The sequence below is a fragment of the Ciconia boyciana genome, chromosome 2 (genome assembly GCF_034638445.1).
Source record: "Ciconia boyciana chromosome 2, ASM3463844v1, whole genome shotgun sequence".
NCBI classification, from domain to species: Eukaryota; Metazoa; Chordata; class Aves; order Ciconiiformes; family Ciconiidae; genus Ciconia; species Ciconia boyciana.
The window spans coordinates 136,067,662-136,081,012 of record NC_132935.1 but is presented as its reverse complement, the minus strand read 5'-3'; the positions used below and the strand labels follow the sequence as shown (position 1 = coordinate 136,081,012).

The following is a 13,351-nucleotide window of genomic DNA, read 5'->3' as shown; positions in this document are numbered from 1 at the left end:
CATCAAGCATAGAGAAACTGAAAATGTGGTGTTGATAGTGTCATTCTGTTTCCTTTTTTGCCATCCTGATCCTAAATATCTTATAAATAGCTATATAATAACTACATTTATAATAGAACTTATAAATATTTATAACATTGAAGTAATTTGAATATTCCTGGCTGGTTGTTGTCACTACAAAGAATGGTTTTCATTTTGTAATTTGTTACCAGAAAGTAAACAAACCATCTCTTGCTTTAGCTCCAAGGGTAAGTGACTTTGAAATGTTACTTTTTCTAATGCACTATAAGTAGACAGTGCTCAAGTAGAATAATTACAGTTAATTCAAGAAAATAATATATATGCACACATAAGTAACTTTTTCCCATAGCTTTGAGTCATTTGATGTTACGTAGGTTGTGCACCTAATAAATAAACTGAATACTTATAAATATCAGATCTGCTCTTTAAAGATTCAAGGTCCACATAGGATGAAACTGGTTTGTAATACTTGGACTTCAGAAATTGTTCTCCACTTGTTAATTGACTGCATTTTTTCTGTTACACATCCTCTGAATCCTCAACTGAACAATGATTATTTATTTCAGTTCTCATTTATCTGGATGGAATATCTTTTTGCCTCTTGTTGAAAAAATAAGACTGGGGCCATTGGGAGGACATCAGTTCTTGGCATATGAAATATAATTTATCTCAGCATTGAAAAGTCTTACAGAAAAAAACAACAACATATTACAAATTACATTATTATGACAGCTAAGGAAATAAAATTCTGCTTCTGAAAGGTGATTAGTAACAAATAGCTCCTAACCATTTTGTAGGCAAGCATCACTTGAGAAAATTGGCAGTCTTCTGCACTTCATCAAACTGCACAGACTGAGCACGAGTGTTCTCTTCTTTAATGCTACTGCTCCAAGTCACCTGCCAAACACCCTGGCACAGAGTGACCAATACGAGGGTGCTATTCAACAGGAAGGAGCTATCTTCCTCTGTAGCCTCTAATCTGATATGACTATTTGCTGCAGAAACAATTTACTATTTCACAGACCTCATCATTTCTATGCCTTTGACTTTGAATGTCTTCACAAACCACAGAAGAGACCAATGACTCTTAGCTACAAAATAGGACAGGGAATAGGATGTGAGAAGGTATAGGTACTTTAATGACATGGCACCAGCATCTTTGTGTATGCTATATATAGCATATTCACTGCTCTGCACTGCCTGCAGCACAGCATCTGCACATAAACAGGTGCTGTTGCTACTGTCATGCACTGCACAGTACTGTCAACACTGAGACTCTGTGGTGGGTTAACCTTGGCTGGACACCAGGTGCCCACCAAGCTGCTCTATCACTCCCCCCTCTCAGCTGGACAGGGGAGAGAAAATAAAACAAAAGGCCTGTGGGTTGAGGATGAGATCATTCACCAATTACCATCATGGGCAAAACAGACTCAACTTGTGGAAATTAATTTAATTCATTGCCAATCAAAATCAGAGTAAGGTAATGAGAAACAAAATTAAATCTTAAAACACCTTCCCCACACCCCTCCCTTCTTCCCGGGCTCAACATCATTCCTGATTTCTCTACCTCCTCCCCCCGAGCAGCACTGGGGGACAGGGAATGGGGGTTGCAGTCAGTTCATCACACATTGTCTCTGCCTCCCCTTCCTCCTCACACTCTTCCCCTGCTCCAGCATGGGATCCCTCCCACAGGAGACAGTCCTCCATAAAGTTCTCCAACATGTGTCCTTCCCACAGGCTGCAGTTCTTCACGAACTGCTCCAGCATGGGTCCCCCATGGGGTCACAAGTCCTGCCAGCAAACCTGCTCCAGCGTGGGCTTCTCTCCATGAGGTCACAGGTCCTGCCAGGAGCTTGCTCCAGAGAGGCTTTACGCAGGTTCCTTCAGGCACATCCACCTAATCCAGCGTGGGGCCCTCCATGGACTGCAGCTAGATACCTGTTCCACTGTTAACCTCCATGGGCTGCAGGGGGACAGCCTGCCTCACCATGGTCTTCACCACAGGCTGCAGGGAAATCTCTGCTCTGGCACCTGGAGCACCTTCTCCCTCTCCTTCTTCACTGACCTGGGTGTCTGCATAGTTGTTTCTCTCACATATTCTCACTCCTCTCTCTGCTGCTGTTGTCCAGGTTTTCTTTTCCCACTTCTTAAATATGTTATCACAGATGCACTACCACTGTTGCTGATAGGCCCAGCCTTGGCCAGCGGCAGGTCCGTCTTGGAGCTGGCTGGCACTGGCTCTATCGGACATAGGGGAAGCTTCTGGCATCTTGTCACAGAAGCCACCCCTGTAGCCCTCCCGCTACCAAAATCTTGCAACACAAACCCAGTACAGACTCTTTCACCTGGTCCACTGTATTTTCAGCTTTTCTACCTGAATCTCCCTCTCCATAATATTCTCCAGTACGCCACCAGCTAAAAAAGTTCTCTGTCCAATATCTGAGCACCTACGAGGAATTCACTCTTCATGTGTTATCATTTTCCATGTGTTTACAGGCCTCTTTAAAGTCCAGTGCTACTGAAGTGGGTCCACATGCTGGAAAGTTATCACCATCAGGATTTCGTTTCACCAACAATGTTGGAGCAGCACTAACACTTCAACAATTCTCTTTTAAAACAGAGATGTGCACAAGCTCAAGTTTGAAGTGTAACTGGGGGCTGGTTACTAGTGCTGTTCCTCAAGGGCTGATACTGGGGACAGTACTAATATCTTTAATATTAACCTGGGAAAGGGGAAATACCCTCAGCAAACTAGTAGATGACAACAAATAGGGAAGTATTCAATATGCTCAAGGGTACAACACTCATTTAGAGGAATCCTTAAAGGCTGGACAAAGGGGCTGACAGAAACCTTGTGAAATATAATAAACACAAATACAGCATCCTGCATCTGGGACAGAATAATCCTGTGCAGCACTCCATACTGATGCCAAAATATAGAAAACAGCTTTGCAGAAAAGGACTTTCTGGACAAGCTGAGCATGAGTCAGCAGTATGTAGCAGTGCAGAAAAGGAGTCTAACTGACTGGGCTGTATTGGTAAGGAAGCAGACTTCATTACAGGGAATACAGGGATTATTCCCCTGTATTTGGCACTTTAGAGAACACACCCAGAGCACTGTTTTTCATTTTGGGCTCCCCAGTATAACTCAATGAGGAACAGGAGGAAGCCCAGCAGAGGGCTGCTAAGATGGTGTGAGAGAACTTGGCTTGTTCAGCCCAAAGAACAGAAGATGAAGGGTGGGGAAGGGTCATAATTAATGGCCATAGACAAGAGTAAACTAGACTTTTATTGCAGATCTTTCTGTTGGCCTTTCATCCTTCCCCAGTGCAAGAGGCAGCAAGGGAAATGCTCACCAAATATTATGAAAAATTCTCCTCCATACAGGGGGGATATGCATTGGAATTGTTTTCCCCAGAGAGTCTGTGAAAGCTTCATTCTTGGAGATATTCAAAACTCAACAGGACAAGGCCCTGCACAGCCTAATCTAACTAACGTGGCCCCACTTTCAACAAGGTGTTGGACCAGATGACATCTAGATATTTCCTTCAGTCTTAATTATTCTGTCATTCTGTATTTCATCTGCTGGGCATCAGTAGTATCTACAGATAGTAAAGAATTAAATAAACATTATAAAGAACTAAATGAACATTATGGGTGTATTTTGTTACCCTTCATGCAAGTACCATGCTCTGCAATGAGAACAATGAAGCCATCCAAAAAGTGATGTAATGCAAATATGCATGACATAATCTGTCCCTTAGAAGCTGAATAGGAAAACAGAAAACATACTGTTTCAGAAAGACTATGTCCCCAAAAAGATATTGAAAGAAGTTGCTGTATGCAACCAACACATAAGTAAATTTTGCTGCTAAATTGCACAGGAAATTTGCACTGCAGGTTCAGGAAATTACCTTTCTCCGTAAGATTTACTGTCACATTATAAGAAATCATGTCCCATTGGAGGAAATTTACTGTCAAAGATGGATGGAGTGATTTGAGCTCCTTCCAGATCCTTCAATGTGGTAATGAATAAAATTTTTAAAAAAAGGAAACACTTAAAAATTGCATGACATGACAGCTACTGAGAAAGAATAAAGTCCCACCATACAAAACAATGAAATGGGATACTTTTAAGCAGCAGGGATGTATCCTTTGGCACCTGTATACACACCTGCTTTGTCAGTTGTCAGAAACCTACAGATTATCAGACAAGGTGAATAATGTTTAAAAAATTTTAAAAGATTGTTTGAAGAGGTCTTAAATATTACAGTGTTACTGAATGTAATGAACTGCTCTAAAAATCAAACTGTTGTTAGCCAGGTATTTGGCATCAGAGAAAGAGTGATGTCCTCATAGGAAAAGTGGAGAAAAATAGACAAAAGATATAGAAATAGCAGGAGAAACCTCATCTCATAAAAGAATGTTCTTAGTTTTAGAGATTATGGATTTATAGTTTTACAGATTCTCAGGTTATTCAAGTACCTAGTTGGTTTTCTTACTTCCAGATAAATACCATCTTCATTGATTATCTCAGGTAACATCTGCCCAAGTCTGTCTACAACAATGAGCTCTAAAAAAAAGTCATGATAATCCAAAAACCATTCTGAAATTTGGAAGAGAAAAGCAAGGTGTTGGATTATTACAATTAGGTGTTGGACTATTACAATTGAAAACACATCTGAATTTTTATGGTAATATGCAAATTATATTAATTTTAAAAGACATATTAAAAAATAGATATTATTATTGCCTTTACCTTCCAGAGGTCAGTTGTTCCTTCAACAAGTTTGGCATTTGTTTTACAGTATTTCAGAGCCAGATGCAAACATTCAGTTCCATAATCCAGGTCATAGTCTGTACACTGTAGTAATTAAAAAAGAATAAATATTTTTAATTAGTCTCAAAGAAATCATACTTTTAAGCAATAACAGATTTTCTTTCATTAATTAAACCTTACATCTCAACAGTCCTGTCCAGAATAATACATGCTGTATTAAGTACATAGGTTCAGGATGGATCAGAAATAAAACCCTTCCAAGAAGCTTATGCCAAATTCTAGCTATCCAGCAAAGTGTTACAGAACTAAATAAACACTTTATAACCCCAAACGAATTCAATTAGGTGCTGCAAGTATCTTGCTACACCTTCGTGTTTTTAACTAAATCAATGAGAAGTTACATGTATTAAAAAATTTTTGATGGAGTTCAGGCCTCACCAAAAGAAAACATCAACCTTCTAGTGACAAACTTTTAGAGTATGGGAACAAGTTGATAAATTGTAGAAGCATGACTCTTCAAATCCCTTTTCTGTTTTGGTTTTTGCGGCATCAGAAAAGGATGGTAGTAACAAAGAACCTCTGTATTCCTTACATGTTTCCTTCTATATTTTTCTCCAGTTACCTGCACACAAAATAGCAAAGTTTCATGCTGCTCCATGAGCCTTCCAGATTTAAAATAAATAAGTAAATTTAAAAAATATATATCAACAAAAATGCAAAAAGTCCACTTTTTAGTCACCTATAAGAGGCATTCTTCTCTCAACACACCCTTCCCAAGCAGTTTGGCTTCCTATAGTTAGTGATTAGAAGAATCCTATTAATGGAAAACTGAGTAGGGAGCAGAATGTCTCGAGCCAAAAGATAGGTAGGTACAAAAGCAGGAACTGGGAGCTTATCAGACAGGACTACCTCAAGATGAATTGGCCTGATTAAGATAAGAAAGTTCTATTCTATTTTCATATTGCTAAATTACCAGTCCATCCAGAAACACGAATTACATGTAATAAGGAAGGAATATGAAAGACCCTATCTTAAATTAAAATGGATGTATTTGATAAGACCACAGGCTGGCTAGCCCAGTATCCAGTCTATAATAGAGGTTGACAGCGGATAGTCAAGGATAAGTAAATAAGAACAAAGCAATCATATCTTCTTACTTTCCCAGAATACTCCCTTGCCCTCATATAAAGCTATTATCCTGGCTTAGGAAATCCCTAAATTAAGAAGTCCCTGAGGGACACATTGAACCAGAAGCAACTGCCTTAACAGTCCTCAGTGAGTTACAGGAATCCTGAATTCACCCAATTACTTTTTGAATAGCAGTATTTTTTTAGCACCTGCATCAGGGACCATGGGATTCATCACTCTCTTCATCACGTGCTCTGTTGTTCTGACAGAAAAGGGACTACAAAACCACCTTCTCAGCCCTTCAAAATGCTCCACCACATCTCTTCTCACATCTTTCCACAGGTAAAGAGATAAACATCTATCCAGTCATTTCATGCATGGAAGCTACTTCAAAGCTTTGATCAACCCTTTTGCCCTCCTTTACATTTATCTACACTTACCTATCAATTTTATCATAACATCCTTCTACAAACCTTCTTAGTTAGCTCTCATCTCTACTACCCAGAAAAAAATGGGTACTCCACTTCCCGTTCCAAATCATTTATGAACAAAATGAACTGCACAGGTCCCAGCACAGATCTTCACAAAACTCCACTGGTGATTTACTGCTATGAAAACGGATCATACACTTTACCTTGTTTCTTATCTTCTAACAATAATCTACTCTGGTAAGTCCTTACTCTTATCCCAGATCTGTTCAGTTTCCTTAAAGAGCCTTTGGTAAAAGCTTAGGTGAAACATCTTATTATGCAAGTAGGCTGTTATCAGCTTCAGCAACCTCAAACGAGATGCCGGTTAACTCCTTAAAGAACAACAATTAGCTCTGCAATGCATAAGCTTTCCTTTACAAAAGCTGAAATAACCCTTCCACTGTGTCAAATTTAACCATGTGTCTACAAATTCGTGTTCTGAATAAAATGTGACAGTCCAGATACTGTGCTCAGTATTTCAAAGGATTCCTCCAGGATTCAAGAACTCAAAATTGTCAAGAATACAAAGTCTAAGTGGGTTAAAGAAGATCCAAATGAGAGTGCTGCAATACAACTTGTCCTTTTTTTTTTATAATTTCCTCAAGAAGTTTAATAAAAAAGATGAAGAAAATTTTTCTTTCTATTCTTTTATAATGCATCAGTGAAATTCAAGGAATTCATCAACATTATACATCTGAATTGTATTACTAACACACACAGACGTCTTAGAAAAATCATAGTTATAACTTTTATATTATTTAAATTAGTAATTTTTGTCCTTTTAGTTTGTCATGACTGCAATCAAAAAGAAGATCCTTTTACACAGCCCACTTCAAAAGAAAAGTAATTTAAGTGTTATACTTCTCTACAGAAGTTTTTAAGTGCTTTGAGTAACAAAACAGACACAGGAAGATAGAGTAATTTAAAAAGAAAAACTTCTTTCAGAATACTAAAGAAAATAGGGGTTTCAAAAATACACTTTGGAATATTTTTAAATTAAGCAGAAGTGATTTATATTCTTTAAATAATCAAGATACAAAAAAGGTCAACAGAAAATATAAGGGAATAAGGAACTCTAGCTCCAAAATACATAAAATGGAGTGATCTCTCGAGTAAAGAGGTCCAGAGATAAATTGCCAATGAAACCAGAAATGGCCTAGTAACTTTCAATTCCAAATATTTATTACCAAAATGTTTCCTTTTTTGTTTTGTTTTGCTTTTAAGGGAAATTTTCTGGTAAAACGCAAACTATTTTCTACTAAGGTGAATAACATACAGATTAAAAAAAAAACTATATATTTTTCTTTTGCCTCAGAATGGAAGAGAAAATTTCAGAAAAAATTATCTGTGAAAGAATTTACTTTGAATTAAAATTAAGCTACCTTTTTAAATATATGGGTAACGAATGATACTAGGACAAGACTAAGCAATTCCAACTTTTTAGCAAGGTATTAATTACAGATAATTAGTAAGGAGTGGAGAAGTTCCATAAATGGGCTAAAGCATCTTGAGGGTATTTCTGGCTTCAAGGGATGAAATATGACACAAAGCAAAGTAATAATTAAAAGCATATTTCACTAACACTTGTACATCATGACATTTACCACTCTAATTATCTGTAATTGTTTAAACCTAAACATATTGTCACAGTGTACTCTTCTGCAAGTCTGATACACTGATGTCAGAGGAGAACAATGAAAGGGAAGTATCAGCTCAAAACCAGCTTAGTTTATGTGTTATCCGTACGCTAAACATCTCCACAACTGAAATTTTAAATCCACATTTAAGGTGCAGAATTTGAAAGCTTCTATATTGCTCTAAGAAATTCAGTTAACAAATTGAGCATTATCAGGGAGTGCCTATAATAATAAGTTGTAGAATATCTATAAGGAGAATTCTTACTGACCCAGGCATGCAAACATTCTCATCCTAAGTCTTCTCTATGTATTTCATTGTATATCTAGAGCCAATTTACATTACAACAATCTGTTTAAAACTCTTACTATTTCTAAAGTCTCTTTTTGACTGAAAGGCTTTTTAACATAAAGTTTGACAGAGTACAGTTAACTGAACTTGACATGCACACATAGTTTTGTGAAACAATAGACATAGTTTAACTTTCAGACCACAGATTTGAAATGGTGGAAACAGCTGGAAATATTGGCACAGAACATATCCACAAAAGAAAGAAAACAGATTAGTTTAGCTCTTTAAATGACAAAGAAGGAAATATGTTATTTAAAAATGCTTTTGAACTGTTGAATATTCAAAGGCATTCTAATAGGTAGTTTTGGGGACTGACTTTTTTGTGGGTGGTTTTTTGTTTGTTTGTTTTCCAAGAGTGGATGTTTGAATAAAGTATTATGGGTAGAGTGAGATCCAGATTTTAGCATTACACCCATTCTTCTTCCCCTGCCCTCTAGATTAGTTTGAAAATATTTTGATTAATAATATTACTTCTTAAAACGCAAGCTATCCTGTTGTTGCTTAGCCGTAAACATGGAACAAGGGGTTAGAGAAAAGAGCAGCTACACAGCCTGTATCTCCCTGGTACTTACTAATAGCCCATAAGCTAACTTGTTTCCAATATAATACTTTGAACAAGTAAAATTATAAGGAAGCAATATTTAACAAACACAGATGCAAGAAAAATTTTCATTACAGCACTGTCATTTTCTTATTTTTTAATCATTCGTTAGTTTTATAATAAGGACACAAAATCAATATTCTTTATGTATTAACTGAAAGAAAATCTTCAGATTTGCTCCTTTACACAGGTACTTCTAAAGCCTGTATAGACCCAGACTTTTACACTTCTGTAACCATTGCCTGTGTCGTCTTTAGTACTTTTTCCATTGCCAGCAGCGTCTCCATTTTACTCTCCCATGTAAATCCATTCTATAACAATATCAGAACACTTGCAATTACAATGTATAACTAATTAACATTAGCAGAGCTTTATGATTTTTCCAGATCCTTGCAAATCAGGTTTCCACTGCTGAAGTGCCAGAGTCCATCATGAACATTCATCATCAGGAACATTCTACTAAGTCAAAAAATAAGCAGACACAAGCTCTTGCTGAACCTGAATTGGTCTATTTTTATCATATTTTATAAAGAATTTTTTTTTGCCATGTTCATTATTTTCCATGTTCATTTCCATGTTCATGGAAAACAAAAAATGCTGAATCCAACAGTGGATTTGCAACAAGCACTCAACCTACAGCAATACACCACAGCTAAATGAGAAATAGCAGAAGCAGCAAACAGGAGGAAACACGTGAATAAGGAAACAGTGAGATTAATGTGAGTTCAGATAAGGTCATCTCTGAACCAATTTCTACTGTAGTTAATTATTAAAACTGCTGTGACATATATCCATATGCAGTAGTGCTTCACAGTGAAGAGAATAAAGATACAGCAATTTACTCTGTAACAGAATTAAGCAAGCCTGTTTTTCTACAGATCTGTATCTATATCCCAATGCCTTTCACTGCAGTAACTACAAGTGCCCTCTCCATACATGCCATGATTTCCCTGCACTCTACAGTCAGATCCCCTGAATACTTCCTGACTGCCCACTGAAATATTTTGTTACTCAAGTTGCCTCTAAGTCCACTAAATACCCGTTAAAGAACGTATGCATTGGTTGGTCCCAAGATCCTGTGCGCTAAAAGGTGTATGACCAAGAAAAACAGGAGATAACAGCTGAATTCACATTTCGGCCATGGAGCTGAAGGCCTAAGAGCCTGAAGCCGCTGGGGCTCCAGCCCCCTCTCAGTGAAGGAATTCAGTTGGGTTTCCCTCCTCCTCACACTCACTGATTTTTTCAAAAGCTATATATGGACTTAACATCATTGAAATCTCTATGCCTCCATCAATTTTGATTGAAATCATCATCTTAAGTGTCTTTTCCAATCTAAATGATTCTATGAAATTGAACAAAATGTGCAATTAAAGGTTTAAAATATTATTGACACAAGGGTTAAAAACAAGTAGTGCTTTCAAGTATCTTTTTAATAGTAAAAAGTTACAAATGAAAGAGTAATTTTGCTTCTTCCCTTTCTGGAATAAATGTCCTGGGTCAATGAAAGCACTCCACGCTGCCATCAGCAGCAACCATGTTCTATACTCCTCCTGTAGGCATATGAGCTCCCAAGTCAAGTCAGCTATGCCTTTTCTTCCTATTAGTCTTCTCTGAAAGCACTTCATAATCTTTCTTTATGTTGAGGCTGACAATTACTGTTCACTATACACAACTTGCTGCTAGGCAGTAGGAGTCCCACAGGCAAAAGAATGCACAGCACGAACACACAGTGTGGGCAACATGAAATTTGCTTTCCCTATCACTGTTTGAAGTTTTAACTACTAGCCAAGGCTGGGGACAACTCCGCTCTTTTTTTTTTCTTCTTTAAACACAAATTTGCTTGAAAAACTCACTGTCACAATAAGTAAAAGTAGAAACTCAGTGGTATTCAGAAATGCATATGGATGCAGAGAACAAATCTTTATATCAAAGTGTGGACTTCTGAGCATAAATTAAACAAAATCATTGTGTAAGATCCAAGAACAAAATTTTTGGGTGTATATTTCTGTCCATTTTGGACAGGTTCCTTCAACTTTCTTCTAAGCAACAAATCACACATGATTCTGTGACCAAAAGATAGTATCTAGGACTAATGAGCTAGATCGAAAAACCCTTGTTTTCCGTGTTCCATTCTATCAAAACCACTAAGAAAAAATGTCACTTACTTTGATTTAGATTCATCAAGGAATCACTGCAACAAAAACATTGAAATAAGGTAACTAGACAATTAGAAGATATCCATTTTATTGACTGTCATTTTCTAGCTCTGACCTCAAAATGAAACAGAAGCTGAAGTATAATCACAAGACTAGGTCCTAGCCCCAGTATCCTTAAGTGTGACTCTGGATAAAAGAAACAGAAAGATCAAGTTTTAAAATTCTTTTGAGAAAGCGTAAAAAGCTATCTTTTCCCTTCTGGTGGAAGGGAAAAGTCATTTCCCTTCTGGTGGAATCAAGGTGAAAGTCATATGCAAGGGCACCTGCTAAAGTACATCATTTCCAGTATGGACATCAGGTGCCCTAGAAGCCAGGTCTCGGCATGCATTGTGTCCATATGACTGGCAACTGGGATGAATATCACTGCTGGTACAGTCCCAGTTTACACATACAATCCTGAAACAATAACAGATCACCAAAAATCAAACCTCAGCCTTTCCCTCAGTCTTTCTTTCTTTGTGCCACACCAGTAGATATATTCCTAATGTTACTCCAACAAAGTCCACACAAACTAGCATAATGAAAATGAGAATACAAACTAGGTATTTTTATATATATATAAACAATGGTATTGGTATGAAGATGAAACACCTGATGCAACTAAGAGCTAGTTATTAATCAGATTGACTTAATAAAGCAAGTCCTGAGTAACCATGAGACAGTATTGATTTTTCTGATATAAGAAAAGGACACAGCAGTTATTTTGAGCATGCAGCTGAACATGGAATTTCAGACCTCATACACAATTTCAGCTTTTTAAAAAAGTCATATTTTAGTTACAACATCAAGAAGACATAAGAAAATGTTAATATTCTATGTGACAACAGTGTAGTCAAAATGCTGTGTTAGGACTCATTGTTTACACTTTAAAAAATTATCTTGTAAATTGGAAAAATACTTGGAAGAGAGTTACACGGACAAGACAGACAAAAGAATCTTGTCCCAATGTAGAAAACTACAGATTATTTAAGTTATTGTAAGAAAATGTAAAGAAGTGATTGTTCACATTCTCCCAGTAAAGACTTCTAAATATATCAAGTTCTAAAATCAAGCAACCAACAGAGAATTTAATCAGGCTTAGAAGCAGAGGTGAGCCAAATTCAGGCCAAGTTAAAATGCATGTTTTCTTTTTAAATTTTCTGAACAGATAAGATTATTCACTCTTGGAACAATTTACTTAAGAGAATCACCTCTTGAAATTATGCAAGAACATAAATGGTCCTTTTCCTTGCTTTTTGATACACTAAACAGTAACTAAGAGATTAAAAGCTCTAGCATCACTACCTTGTTTTCTTCTTTGCTCTCTCAAAACAAGCAGCAGATGACAATTTAGATGGGTGGTCTCCCATATGCTCCCATATACAGTGATTCTCGCTCAGTATTCAGCATTTTTTGAGCCTGTGCCAAACGGGTGATTCTTGTGGATACAGTACACTTATCAGGGTAAATCCAGTAACACAACAATACTCTCATAATCCAGTCTAATTTCCAACTTGAATAATTGCAGTGTGCCTCCCTAACATACACCCTCCAAATTATATGTGAAGACAAAATGCCTTTTCACTGCTACAGAGATGCCAGATTTCACCCAGGGTGTGGCAGCTTTGCACCACTGCACCAAACAGTTCCAAGAGCCAATATATGAATTCACGAAGTGCTTGGAGATCCTACAGGATGAGGAGTGCCATAAAATGGAAGTAATTATCCCATTAGCAAAAAAACTTTTTTTCTTATGCAAGGCATTAGAATTTCTCCAAACATTCTTGTGGCAGAAATTAATTAGGGCAAGGTGGGGATTCACACAATATCCTGGCTCTACCATTGCGCCAAAGAACTAATCAATTACAGAGCTATCTAAACTAGCATAGTTTTCTCAACAGACCACCAATCTAGCTTCAGGTTTTGAATAAATGAAAGCATTACTGACAAAATTCATTTAGTATATTTATCCTGAAAGGAATTCTGTAAATTGGATAGGTTTTAAGGATAGGGAAAGGGAAAAAAATATTTATTCCTCCAAATCTCAGGAGAAAGCTGCTAGGGCAAAAAGATGCCAGATGAAGTAACTGTGAAACCTCTTTGGAAAACATCTCAGAACTGCAACCTGAAGACTGAACAAATTAGGATATTCATTTAGGTGCGCTTGACA

General features: G+C 37.1%; 1 protein-coding gene across 1 annotated transcript in view; it reads right to left on the bottom strand.

Moving 5' to 3' along the window:
• The window catches only part of CRPPA (CDP-L-ribitol pyrophosphorylase A), a 124,985-nt gene that overhangs the window by 78,969 nt on the left and 32,665 nt on the right, over positions 1–13,351 (bottom strand). The window contains exon 4 of the mRNA XM_072854202.1: positions 4,781–4,885. Coding sequence (XP_072710303.1) covers positions 4,781–4,885 — 105 coding nt within the window. The remainder of the gene's footprint in view (positions 1–4,780; positions 4,886–13,351) is intronic.